The 12,163-nt window shown below is 44.6% G+C and overlaps 1 protein-coding gene across 1 annotated transcript in view; it reads right to left on the bottom strand.

The window, feature by feature from the left end:
* The window catches only part of GTF2F2 (general transcription factor IIF subunit 2), an 87,830-nt gene extending 77,545 nt beyond the window's left edge, over positions 1 to 10,285 (bottom strand). The window contains exons 1-4 of the mRNA XM_085215832.1: positions 10,084 to 10,285; positions 2,861 to 2,934; positions 2,363 to 2,381; positions 890 to 1,034 (exon numbers count right to left, since the gene is read on the bottom strand). Of these exons, the coding sequence (XP_085071958.1) occupies positions 890 to 1,034; positions 2,363 to 2,381; positions 2,861 to 2,934; positions 10,084 to 10,149 (304 nt within the window). The 5' untranslated portion in view covers positions 10,150 to 10,285. The remainder of the gene's footprint in view (positions 1 to 889; positions 1,035 to 2,362; positions 2,382 to 2,860; positions 2,935 to 10,083) is intronic.
* Positions 10,286 to 12,163: the final 1,878 nt, after the last annotated feature.

Here is a 12,163-nt window from a genome sequence, read left to right as displayed (position 1 = left end):
TAGAATGCTTTGGGTTGTAAGGGACCAAGGATTATCAAGTTCCAACCCCTCTGCCACAGGCAGTGCAGCCAACCTCCAGATCTGGCACTAGATCAGGCTGCCCAGGGCCCCATCCAACCTGGTCTTGAACACCCCTAGGGACAGAGCATCCACAACCTCTCTGGGCTCCTTCTGTTATGACTCCTTCTTTCTCCAACACCCAGAACACGACTACGTAACTTCAGTGGAAAACCTTACAGCGTATTAGACTTATAAGCAAGGCAGTCTGCTGAGCATGCCATACACTATAACACCACCGTGCAGCTTAAACCTAACATGGAATTTAGGATGTATTACCTTGAACATCCAAATCAATTACATAGATAGTTCCTGAGCCGTACTTAAGGTAGGCCAGGCAACTGGTATTCAGCAAGAAAAAAAAAAAGCAACCTTACTGCTGCAGTGTTCAGTATTATGACCTTGTCAAGCTTTAATACACTTAAAAAACAGTTTTATATGCAGAAAATGTAGTAAACAGATGTGTTTATTGCTAAAATGAACCTGGTCAACTGGACTGAGGAGCAGTCATCATTTTTATGAAACTAAATCCACAGTTGAGACCTTGGTCTTCCCAAAAGCACGTGGGAACACAAAAGCACTTTTCCAGTTAAAAGTCTAAAAGAGAATGACAATATACTGTGCTGTATGCTCTCTGTTTGTTTTAGCAGACCCACAGTTGAAATGTACAAGATAACACAAAAACAAAAAAAAACCACAATGATGATACATAAGCAGAAAACCACAAAATAACGCTTAGAGCTTACTTCTCAGTCTTCTGGTCTTTACAGCATCCAGATCATTGAAATCATGCATACTAGAACTGTAACAACTAACAGTAATTCTAATTTACCTGTTGAACTTTCTGTGAACACTGTTAAGGTCTGTCCTCCCACACTTTGCAAAAGAAATGGATGCTCCCTTGGTGCGCTGACAGAAGCGGGTTTTCCTCCAATATCACTGATGCTTGCAAGCTCTTCATTCAAAGTAAATGACACCTAGCAGTCACAATTATCAAAGTGTTACTAAACAGACTCAGTTACACAGTTTCAAGACTTACGGGGAGATACAAAGAGAAGAAAGACAAGCAGCATACAGCATTTCTATTTCAAAAACATAGAGTGAGACAAGACTCTTAATACATGAATCTCCCACTGAAATAAGGTATTCCAAGTTTTCATGTATTTAGTAAAATCTACTCATCTTTTAATGACTTTATGACTTCTTTCAGTCAAAGAATATTTTCATTTCACTTACTAAAATCTAAGGCAAATAGCTTTTCAGATATCACATAGTATGAGCGCTTTAAAATGTTTCACACAGCCAGTTTATTCCCCAAGAAAGTGCTAATGTACACAGCAAGTGTTATTAGCCTGGGAAATCTGAGCTGCATGTAGATTAGAAGTTCAAATACAGCTCCTTTGCTGTATTTACATCACATGCCCAATAAAGATTCTGAGGAGGTACTGGAGTGACTGGGTAAGCAGAATCCCTAGCTGTGGGACATGGCAAGAAACCTGACGAAGGATTGTTCAGATCAGTATTACATACTTTTCCTGCACATCTTGCTCAGCCTCACTTTGCCACACAGCTCCAGCGTCCCTGCAAAGCCAGCTGTTTTCATGGGGTTCCTCACTGCTGGGCTCTATGCACTCCATGACTCTCATCAACATCAAGGCTTGGGCGAGGGGCTCACAAAAATCAGGAAGCATGGCCCATATTCCAGCCTAGAAAAGTCCAGCAAAACATGCAGACCTCCAGTAATCTCTCCACTTATTCTATAATTTGGACAAGTTCTCAAGCGGTGAACACAGCTTGCTTCCCTGTCATAGGTTGGGCCAGAGCTTCTTCCAGTTCTATGATTCTAAGCAAACTTCAGGAACGAAGAGATTTTACAAAAGTCATAGAATCACAGAATATATCTCAGGCTGGAAGGGACCCAGCATGGATCAGAGTGAGCCCAACTCCTGGCTTCACTAAGGTCCATTCAAAATCAAACCCTATGTCAGAGAGCACTGTTCAAACGTTTCTTGAACTTTGACAGCTCAGCCTCATGACCACTGCCCTGGGCAGCCTGTTGCATGCCCACTGCCCTCCAGTGAAGAACTTTTTCCTAATACCCAACCTGACTCTCCCCTGAAAGGGAAATCCCGCAATAAACGTATGTGCAGAGGTATAAACAGAATTCTCTACTCTCAGCTGTGTGATGCAATGCTTTATCACAGGTTTAATGAAAAATATGTTATTAGAAAACATCAAGTTATGAGCAGTTTTTAGAGTTCAAAATATAACACATCCAGAGCCTTTGGATTTAATAGTTACTTACTTCTGTTCTTCCTTGATTTCTGCAAAAGAAAATATTTCATGTTTTAGTTTCTACTTCCACAAGCTTTGCTTCCCCAATGAAAAAGCAAATTCAGATTCTAGCTTTGTTACTCATTTTGATTCCTGAGCTGCTCAATTGCTTTTGGATGCTGATGCCCAAAAATCAATGGGAAAATTCAGCAGGTGAGAACAGAAGCAGCAAAATAGCACATCAGTAAGTTAAAGGAGATTTTCCAGTTAGATGTGCATATTTCTTGGGTTTAAGAAATCAATCACCACGTTATGGGTTACAGCCATTCCCCAGTATAATTTTATGTATTTATGTATAATCAATATACAAGTGTTTTTTTTTAGTTTATTGAGAAATATGCACACAGTGTTTGTGAAAAACAAAGTTATATAACATAAGAGGTGCAACATTATCCATTTTACTGCAGGTAACTTCTTCTAAGTACAATGGCTAAGAACTGGAAACAATGAAGGTACAGTAAAGGCTTACTTGGCAATCCTCAGTTTTCCCACTTCACCTCTTCCTGAGGCTTTACTCCACTGCTGAGACAAGTATTTGGGGACCTAAAAGACAACAGATTTCAAAAAGCAGATTTTAAAATTCTGTATAAATTGTGTACGTGAACAAACTTTAAATGTTCTCACACTGACCACTTCAGAACATAGTTTGAAATGCACACAGTAGACAATTTATTCCACTGGGAGAGGAAAAAAAGAATAAGAAAGCATTAAAATAAGGCCAGTGTAGAGTATGTTTGTCCCAAAAGAGGGATTAGCTTTGAACTGTCTTGAATCTTGGACACAGCACAAGCGGCAAACCAACAAGATGAAAGGTGGCTCTCTTCTTTTCCTACTAACACAGCATGAGCTGAAATCATGACCTGCCCCTCTGCTCTCTGGCCACAACAGATCAGCTCATTGCTGCCAGGAACCCTGGCTCCAACACCCAGTACTTCCATGGCCAGCCTCACACCTGGCTACAGCTGCCATGCTGCACACACACACTCAAGGCTTCCAAACACATCCTGGAGGGCAGGTGCACCTGCAACAGCACTTCATTTTTCTGGAGATAACAAGGCCAGAAAAATGTGGCCAGTGTTCAGCAGGGTTACCCAGGGTTATTACTTCTTAAAGACCAGACAAGCTTAAAGAAGATGAGTCACATTTTTTTCTGTGAAATCAAAATGTTAAGTGCTTGTGTCAATAGCCTGTGCTACCTGTTTAGCTGGCAAACAGTTCTAAAACAGAGTGGTGGTATGAAGGCATATTTCCAGAGGACTTCAGAAAGTGTCACAGACTTGTCCCAGAGAGCAGCACTACTGCATTCAGCCCCAGGGCAATGGGAACAGCACTAGTCCCCCAGCTCATGCCTATCTTTCCTTGCCACAAGTCAGCCAAAGCTTTTTTAGCACAGTGCAATCACGTAGGTTTTTTTTTCCCCACCATTCAGCAATTATGGCTGTCTTTCCAATGATGGCTTTTAATACAGACTGAACATAACATGTCAGTATAATAAATGTGAGGTGGAACAATTTACTCTCTACACACACGAGCTATTAGATATAGAAGTAACACATCAAAAGATGGAACACACACCTGTGGCAACGAGGACAATCTCATACCCGACAATTTGCAACTATCTGTAAGGTGGTTCAAGTGATATGGGAATCATGGATTGTTTTCAAAAGGAAATAGCTGAAAGCATTCTAACTGAAGTTTCTTCTTCCTACGAACTCCTTCTCTTTAATACAGACGTAGCAGTCACTGCAAGAACATTACCTCAAAAACCTGAAGCTTGGTGAACTGTTACAGGAAAAATCATTGCTCTGCACCAGTACCATTCACTAAAGAAGTATTTCAATATAGCAATTATGTACCTTTCTTCTTCACATACTTAAAACAAATCTGGACAAATCTACACTCTTTATTTTTGCGGGAATGCTTTAGTTCATTTTATTGGCACACTAAAGTTAATTCCAGCTGACACAGTCCACAGCTACTGAAAGTATCTGTGCCCATGTAGGGAAATGTTGCGAGATGCAGACACTGAGAAACTACCACATTCTATTTGTGATATTTAGTTTCAAGCAGCAAATTGACACTTTGTACTCTGATTTTGTCCTGCAGAGAATAAAAGTAAGCCAAGTTTTACTCCAGAGCTGAGGAAGCTGGGCTAGAGAAGGATTTGTGAGAGTCAACAGATGAAAGAATGAATGTGAGCCAACAATTTGTGCTTGCAGTCCAGAAGGCCAACCATATCGTGGGTTGCATCAAGAGAAGGGTGACCAGCAGGGAAAGGGAGGTGATTCTGCCCCTCTACTCTGCTCTCGTGAGACCCCACCTGGAGTACTGCATCCAGTTCTGAGGCCCCAAATACAAGAAGGGTATAGAGCTGTTGGAAGAGGGCCACGAAGATGATCAGGGGGCTGGAGCACCTCCCCTATGAGGACAGGCTGAGAGTGCTGGGGTTCTTCAGCCCGGAGAAGAGAAGGCTCCAAGGAGATCTTACAGCGGTCTTCCAGTACCTGAAGGGACCTACAGGAAAGCTGGGGAGGGACTTCTTGTAAGAGTGTGGAGCGACAGGATGAGAGGAAATGGCTTTAAACTGGAAGAGGACAGATTTAGACTCACTTTACTGTGAGGGTGGTGAGACACTGGAACAGGTTGCCCAGAGAGACTGAGGATGCTCCCACCTGGAAGCATTCAAGGCCAGGCTGGATGGGGCTTTGAGCAACCTGGTCTAGAGGGAGGTGTCCCTGCCTATAGCAGGGGGTTGGAACTACATGATCTTAAAGGTCCCTTCCAACCCAAACCATTCTATGATCCTATGATTTTATTCCAATTTGTCTATTCTGACAAACAGTAATCTGCAAAGTTCTAAAGCTCAAATCAATTTAATAATAACCTTCCATTTAACCTTTCCGGGGGATTAGGCCTAACCAGCATGGGTTCACAAAGGGCAGGTCCTGCTTGACCAACGTGATCTTCTTCTATATCTTGTGACCCATGTGGTGGATGAGGGAAAGGCTGTTGATGTACTCCACCTAGACTTCAGCAAAGCCTTTGACACCGTCTCCCACAGCATTCTCCTATAGAAGCTGGCAGCCCGTGGCTTGGACAGATGCACTCTTGGCTGGGTAAGGAACTGGCTGGAGGGTCGGGCCCAGAGAGTGGTGGGGAATGGAATTAAATCCAGCTGGTGACCAGTCACAAGTTGTGTTCCCCAGGGGTCGGTGCTGGAGCTGTCCTCTTCAATATCCTTATTGATGACCTGGATGAGGGCATTGAGTGTAACCTCAGTAAGTTTGCAGATGACACCAAGTTGGCTGGAAGTGTCGATCTACCTGGGGGTAGTGAGGCCCTACAGAGGGATCTGGACAGGCGGGGCTGAAGCCAATGGGATGAGGTTCAACAAGGCCAAATGCCAGGTCCTGCACTTTGGCCACAACAACCCCAGGCAACACTACAGGCTTGGGGCGGAGTGGCTGGAAGACTGTGTAGAGGAAATGGACCTGGGGGTATTGATTGATGCTCGACTGAACATGAGCCAGTAGTGTGCCCAGGTGGCCAAGAAGGCCAATGGCATCCTGGTTTGCATCAGGAACAGTGTTGCCAGAAAGAACAGGGAAGTGATTGTCCCCCTGTACTCAGCTCTGGTGAGGCTGCACCTCGAGTACTGTGACTAGTTTTGGGCCCCTCACTGCAAGAAAGACATTGAGGCCCTGGAGCAGGTTCAAAGAAGGGCAACAAAGCTGTTGAGGGGTCTGGAGCACAGGTCTTATGAGGAGTGGCTGAGGGAGCTGGGATTGTTCAGTCTGGAGAAGAGGAGGCTCAGGGGACACCTTATTGCTCTCTATAACTGCCTGAAGAGAGGTTGTAGTGAGCTGGGGGTCGGCCTCTTCTCTTGTGCAACTGGTGATAGGACCAGAGGGAATGGCTTCAAGCTGTGCCAGGGGAGATTTAGGCTGGACGTTAGGAAATACTTCTTCACTGAAAGAGTGGTCAGGCACTGGAATGGGCTGCCCAGGAAGGTGGTGGAGTCACCAACGCTGGAGGTGTTCAAGGAACGTTTGTATTTTGTGTTGAGGGACATGGTTTAGTGAGAACTATTGGTGATGGGTGCATGGTTGGACTGGATGATCTTGTAGGTCTTTTCCAACCTTGGTGATTCTATGATTTAGCTGTTCTTCCTTAACAAAACAAGCACAGAAAATATCTTTGAACTGGTGCTCAGCTCTTTCCTTTAGCCTCACTGCACCTTGACAGCTGCAGAACAGACAGACAGCAATGTCCTCCAACTTCCCATCCAAACACAGCATCAGTCCAGGTGCCATTAGCTGCTAGCATTGGGTCAATCATATCACAAGCACACGACAAAGCAGTGAATGAACACAACCTATTAAGATATATTTTATTCAGTTCTTGAAGTGGTAACTTTCTACAACAGATTTCACGCCAAATCAGATCTCATTTTCTTTCTAGCAACACGATAAATGCTTTGACATGTGCTCTGGCTGACTCGATGGAAATATTATGATGTGCTCATACCTCGTCAGTATCTAATTTATACTGCCAGGTAATGAGTAGACAAGCATTCAGTATAAGTGGAAAAGGACTGAAGGACTCTGATGCCATTGAAATCACTGACTTGCTATATAATATGATCAGACAGGGAATTTATTCAGACTGAGAAGCTGCAGATCAATCATATTCCTTTCAGTTGCACAGTCTCAAAGGATGCAATTAATCATCTTTTTGCCAGCCTATCTGAATCAATGGCTACTGTGCGAGAAAGAGGAAAAAGGGTAATGATGAACAACGATCAAAGGATTCTTTCTATCTGTACATGGTTACTTCGGTTAAAATTAGATGGAATGCTCAAAACCACAAGCTAAAATCTCTAGCTCCATGATAAATGGCATAAGCAATCACAGGAAAGACAAATAATGTCTTACTTAGGTAGAGAAAGCTTAACTGGAAAGTTCCTTCTAATCTTATCATGCTAAAAGTTGAACTAGCAGAAGCTAGTCCACTTTCAGAATCTTTAACATACAGAAAATGTAGTAAGAACAATGCATAAAATCTCAAAATAATGTTCAAAAAACAAGAGCTTGTCCAGAAAAACAAGAATTTTCTAAGAATCCTAACCGGGATTTTGAAAAAATGCAGTCTCACAGAAAGACTGTATTGTGGACAGAAGAACTGTCCTTCTGAAAGATTGCTTACAGTTCTTGAGACAAGTGGCCTTTATTCTGGGGCTCACAGGTGCAAATCCTCATTTCTCCATAAAGCATACAATTGAATGAGAAGGAATCAGAGGTACTAAGAAACATCACTTCGAGACCTCTTAAGACTGCTGTCCTGTTCTTGCTGTTCACATCACAAGGACACCGGGGCTCCAGCACAAGGGCCCTGCTCCATGCATCTCTCAGCTACTCTTAGAGCAAAACACACAGACAGCCCCTACCTCTAATAAACCACTGACCATTTCCTCTGTGTGTACTTTGCTCTTTACATACATAGCTATCTGTATGCTGTACGTACATCAGAAAGCAAGTAAGAAGCTGAGCTCAGTCTATGTTTCTGTTTTCCTTTATATTATTTCATCTTTTGCACGTTCAAAACTATCATTTTTTTAAATATAAACCAATGCAGCAAATTAAAAAACAAAACCACGGACAGAAAAAGAAATTAAGAACTCTAATGCCTAATACTGAACGGACTCTACTTTGCTCTATATATTACTTCCCTTTGTAGCTTTTACATCTTGCTATGCTTTACCAACGTTAGCAATTTTCTAATATTTTTTTATTTATCCAAGATGACAGCCAAATTATTAATTCAGACCACGTGCATGAATGCATACCTGCACGAACCATATTTAGGTATTCCTTTAATTCAGTTTTCTCATTAAAGCAGGCAGCACCCTGTGCTGTAAGAGCAGTGTCAGTTGCAAGCACTGATGTGCCTGAACATCCTTGTCTTGCATCAAGAACCACTAAACCATATCAGACTAAAGGACAGGAATTTTCTCACTCAGAGGGTGGTGACGCACTGGAAACAGATTGCCCAAGGAGGCTGTGGATGCCCCATCCCTGGAGGCATTCAAGGCCAGGCTGGATGTGGCTCTGGGCAGCCTGGTCTGGTGGTTGGCGACCCTGCACATAGCAGGGGGCTTGAAACTAGATCAGTATTGTGGTCCTTTTCAACCCGGGCCATTCTATGATTCTAAGACAACTGAGTTCAGAATCCTTTCCCCAGCTGCAATCAACTGCAGGCACATATGGAAGAGCAGAAAAACATCAGAAGAACAGATATTTCCACAGCACACTCTTCTAGTTTCTGTGATTTTTTACTCAGTGGTCTTGAAAGCATCTTCATTTTTAATATCTCAACACAGTATTCTTGCACCGATCTGCCTAATGGATTTTTCAGTTTCTGCAAAAGTTTGACAATCACAACTTCCTACTTCAAAATATATCAGAACTTAAATACACATTGTGCAAAGCATTGCCTACTTTGTCTGCTTGAATGCCCACCAGATGAATTAATTTGTCACTCCCCTCATTACTGCATTAGAACTGACTCTTACTTGTTCACCTTCTCCTGTTCACTTTTTTCCCCTATGCAAAGCTACTCATTACTCTTACACATCGTAGGACTGACAATTAATCATGTTCTCAGCCTGAACGGTAATAGCATATTGAGGAGCTCCCCTGGTAACTCCTCAAGCTCTTCTCTGACCTCTGACCTTCTAGGCCTGTTATGTCCCTCTCAATGCAGGGATTATAAGGCCAGGTACAGACCATACAGTGGCATGATATTTCATCTTCTGTTCTCTGTGCCATTTGTAATCATGCCTAAAATTGAATCTGCTTATTTGGCTGTTACTGATGTGGCATTTTCACAGAGCTATCCACACCTACTGTAAAATCACAATCTTCTGTCTCAAGAACAACATGCAGGACAGATCCAACTACTGTGTAAGAATAATTAGCATAGCTTATGCATGTCAGCTTACATTTCTCATCTCCGATTTTCATTTGTCATTTCACTTTCTTGTCTCTCAGTATCATCATACTTCTGCAGCTTTCTCTGTCACCTTTGATTTCTAATTCTCTGGATAAACCATTACAACATCTACAATTTCCTGAAAGGAGGTTGTAGCAAGATGGGGTTTGGCCTCTTCTCCCAGGTAACAGAGATAGGATGAGAGGTGATGGCCCTAATTTGCTCTACAGGAGGTTCAGGTTGGATATTAGGGAAATTTCTTCTCAGAAACAGCAGTGAGGCATGCCTAGGGAACTTGCTGCCTAGGGAGGTGGAGTCACCAACCCTGGAGGTGTTTGAGGAATGTGCAGATGTGGCACTGAGGGACATGGTTGGGCATCATGGCAGCTCAAGTACGTGCTACACCTCTCACCACTCAGAACCAGTGCTTGGGAACTGCCGTGTTCTCACATCTTCCTTCTCACTAACGCACCACGCCTGTTTTTTCTGTCTCTGAAAGAGGAAGAGGAGGAGAGCGGCGTTCTCCTCACCCCTGGAGGCACTCGAGACCAGGTTGGATGGGATAACTCTCCTCACTCCCCTCGCCCCGGTCCCGCCGCACTTACCGGCAGCGCCTCAGGACGCAGCCGCACAAGGCCCTACTGGGCCCACGGCGCCAAACGCGGCCCGGCTCAGCGCAGCAAGGGCCCGGCGGCCACTCACCTTCACCAGCCACATGCCCGTGTTCTGCTTAGCCCCGGTGAGGTCCAGCTCGCCCTTCTCGCTCATGGCGGCGCGGCAGCCGGGCAGGACAGCTCCTCCTGCTCCCGCTGTACCCACCCGGACCCGCACGGCAGCGCACAGCCGGCAGACGGTGGCCCGCGGCGGACAAGTTACTCCGCCCGCGAAGGGCGGAGGGGAAGGGCGGAGCGACCTCGGGTTCGAGTCCCCGCCCCGGCGTGTGATGGGCACACAAAATGGCGGGCATGGTGCGTTATTTTAGGTCGAGAGTTGTGGGGTGAAGTTCGGAGTTCCGATCTACCCACGAAGCTTCGGGTTTTGGAGGAAATGCTGGAAGAAACAATGAGAGGAGTTGCATGAAGGAGTTCAGAGGGAAAGTGAAGTGGTTGAGATGGGTCATTAAAGAAAAAAATGTATTATGTTGTCCTCGTTTCCTTCAGTCTGTTATCAGCAGATCGTTATCAGATATATGTGTGCTGCTACACAGCAGCCCAGGCAGTGTGAAGGGAGCAGAAGAGAGAGGGCAGGGTGGGAAGCATGGGACAGAGGCTCAGCTGGGTGTGAAACTGAATGCTTCATCACCGGGCACCACAGCCAAGGGTAGTGGGGGAGAGGGGAGTGAGGAATGTGCTAATATCCTTCATATATATGTATGTACGAGGGAGGAGGGAGATTTGTTCCACATGTCCCCTGTGGATAAAAAGTGAATAATTGTGCTTAGCTTTCTGAAAAAGGCTCTTACTTCGAGTAAGAAGGTTGCCCAAAGAGGAGGTGGAGTCTCGAACGCTAACAATTTCTGGCTGTTGTGCAGTTAATTCTGCTTTGAGAAGGGGTACTGGACTTAAATACTCTTCTGGATAAAGAGTGTGTCTACACTGATGAAGAGCATCACTTGTCAGTTTGCTTTTGGATGCTGTTTCACTGCTTCTCTGTGCAGTTCATAGTACAGTTTGTTCCCCGAGTCTCTTTGAGAATGACCCAGTGAAATCTCTCTAATGGAGACCCAGAGACCCACAGCCTCACTGATAGCTTAACTCTGTGAAACACTGCACCCACACCTACAGCCAAATTCTCTCAGGCCGTTTGTCAGCGTATGTCCCACCCCTTGCCCTGCTGCAAAATACCCAGAGGTGGCTCTGGCAGGAGTGAGGTGCACTCCAACACTGTTTTCCCCTTGGACAAACAGCAAATTAGTGACAAACTTATCTTCACCTTTCAGCTCTGTTTGCATGTTCTGATCACACCTGCCACCTCTCTGAAAAAAAATAAAACAAAGAAGTGGAGTGAATTTTTCTAGCATGAGTGACATCAACAGCATAGTGTCATGACTGGTGGTTTCATTTGTGTCTCATCCCCACCCTAGGACCAGCAATTAACAGAGAGGAGTGCGGTTTACAAGTGACACAGGGCCATGTGAAAGCAACATGAGGAAAGGGCTCATGACTTGCTGCAGAAGATCTTATTCCAGCACAAAGAAGCAATAGTGAACACGTCTGAGAGAGCCTGACTATTGCAGTGGCTCAGCTGGTAAACCAGCACAGAAAGCAGCGAGGCCAGGATTTCTTCTTGGTTGCTCCCTCCAGGCAGCCTCTCCAGACCCGTTTCCATGGAAACTAAATTTAAAGGGACAACAAGAAGGAAAGGCAAACTTTCATTAATTCCTCATTTAAAATCTGAACCTTATGTTTGCCACCAAGACATTTCAAACCATGGAGGAGGATCTGGGAGCCAGCTGCCGAGGAGTGGAGCTGTGCATTAATCACCAATTTTCTTCTTGTTTGCATGGAAACAGATGTTGTGTCTGAGAAAATAGATGGCAAGATTCAGACTGGGCTGCATTAGGCAAAGTATCAGGAGCAGGTCAAGGGAGGTGATCCTTCCTTTCTGTTCATTACTGGTGAGGCTGCACCTGGAGTGCTGGGTGCAGTTCTGTGCCTCCCAGTTCAAGAGGGACTTGGACGTAGTGAAGCACCTCTCCTGTGAGGAGAGACTTAGAGAGCTGGAGATGCTCAGCTGGAGAAGAGGAAGCTCGGGGGGGACTCTCACCAATGTCTACAAATAC

Source organism: Meleagris gallopavo, chromosome 1, assembly GCF_905368555.1.
Source record: "Meleagris gallopavo chromosome 1, MGAL_WU_HG_1.1, whole genome shotgun sequence".
Taxonomy (NCBI): Eukaryota; Metazoa; Chordata; class Aves; order Galliformes; family Phasianidae; genus Meleagris; species Meleagris gallopavo.
Note: the sequence above shows the minus strand (reverse complement) of the source record. Positions and strands in the feature narration are given on the sequence as shown.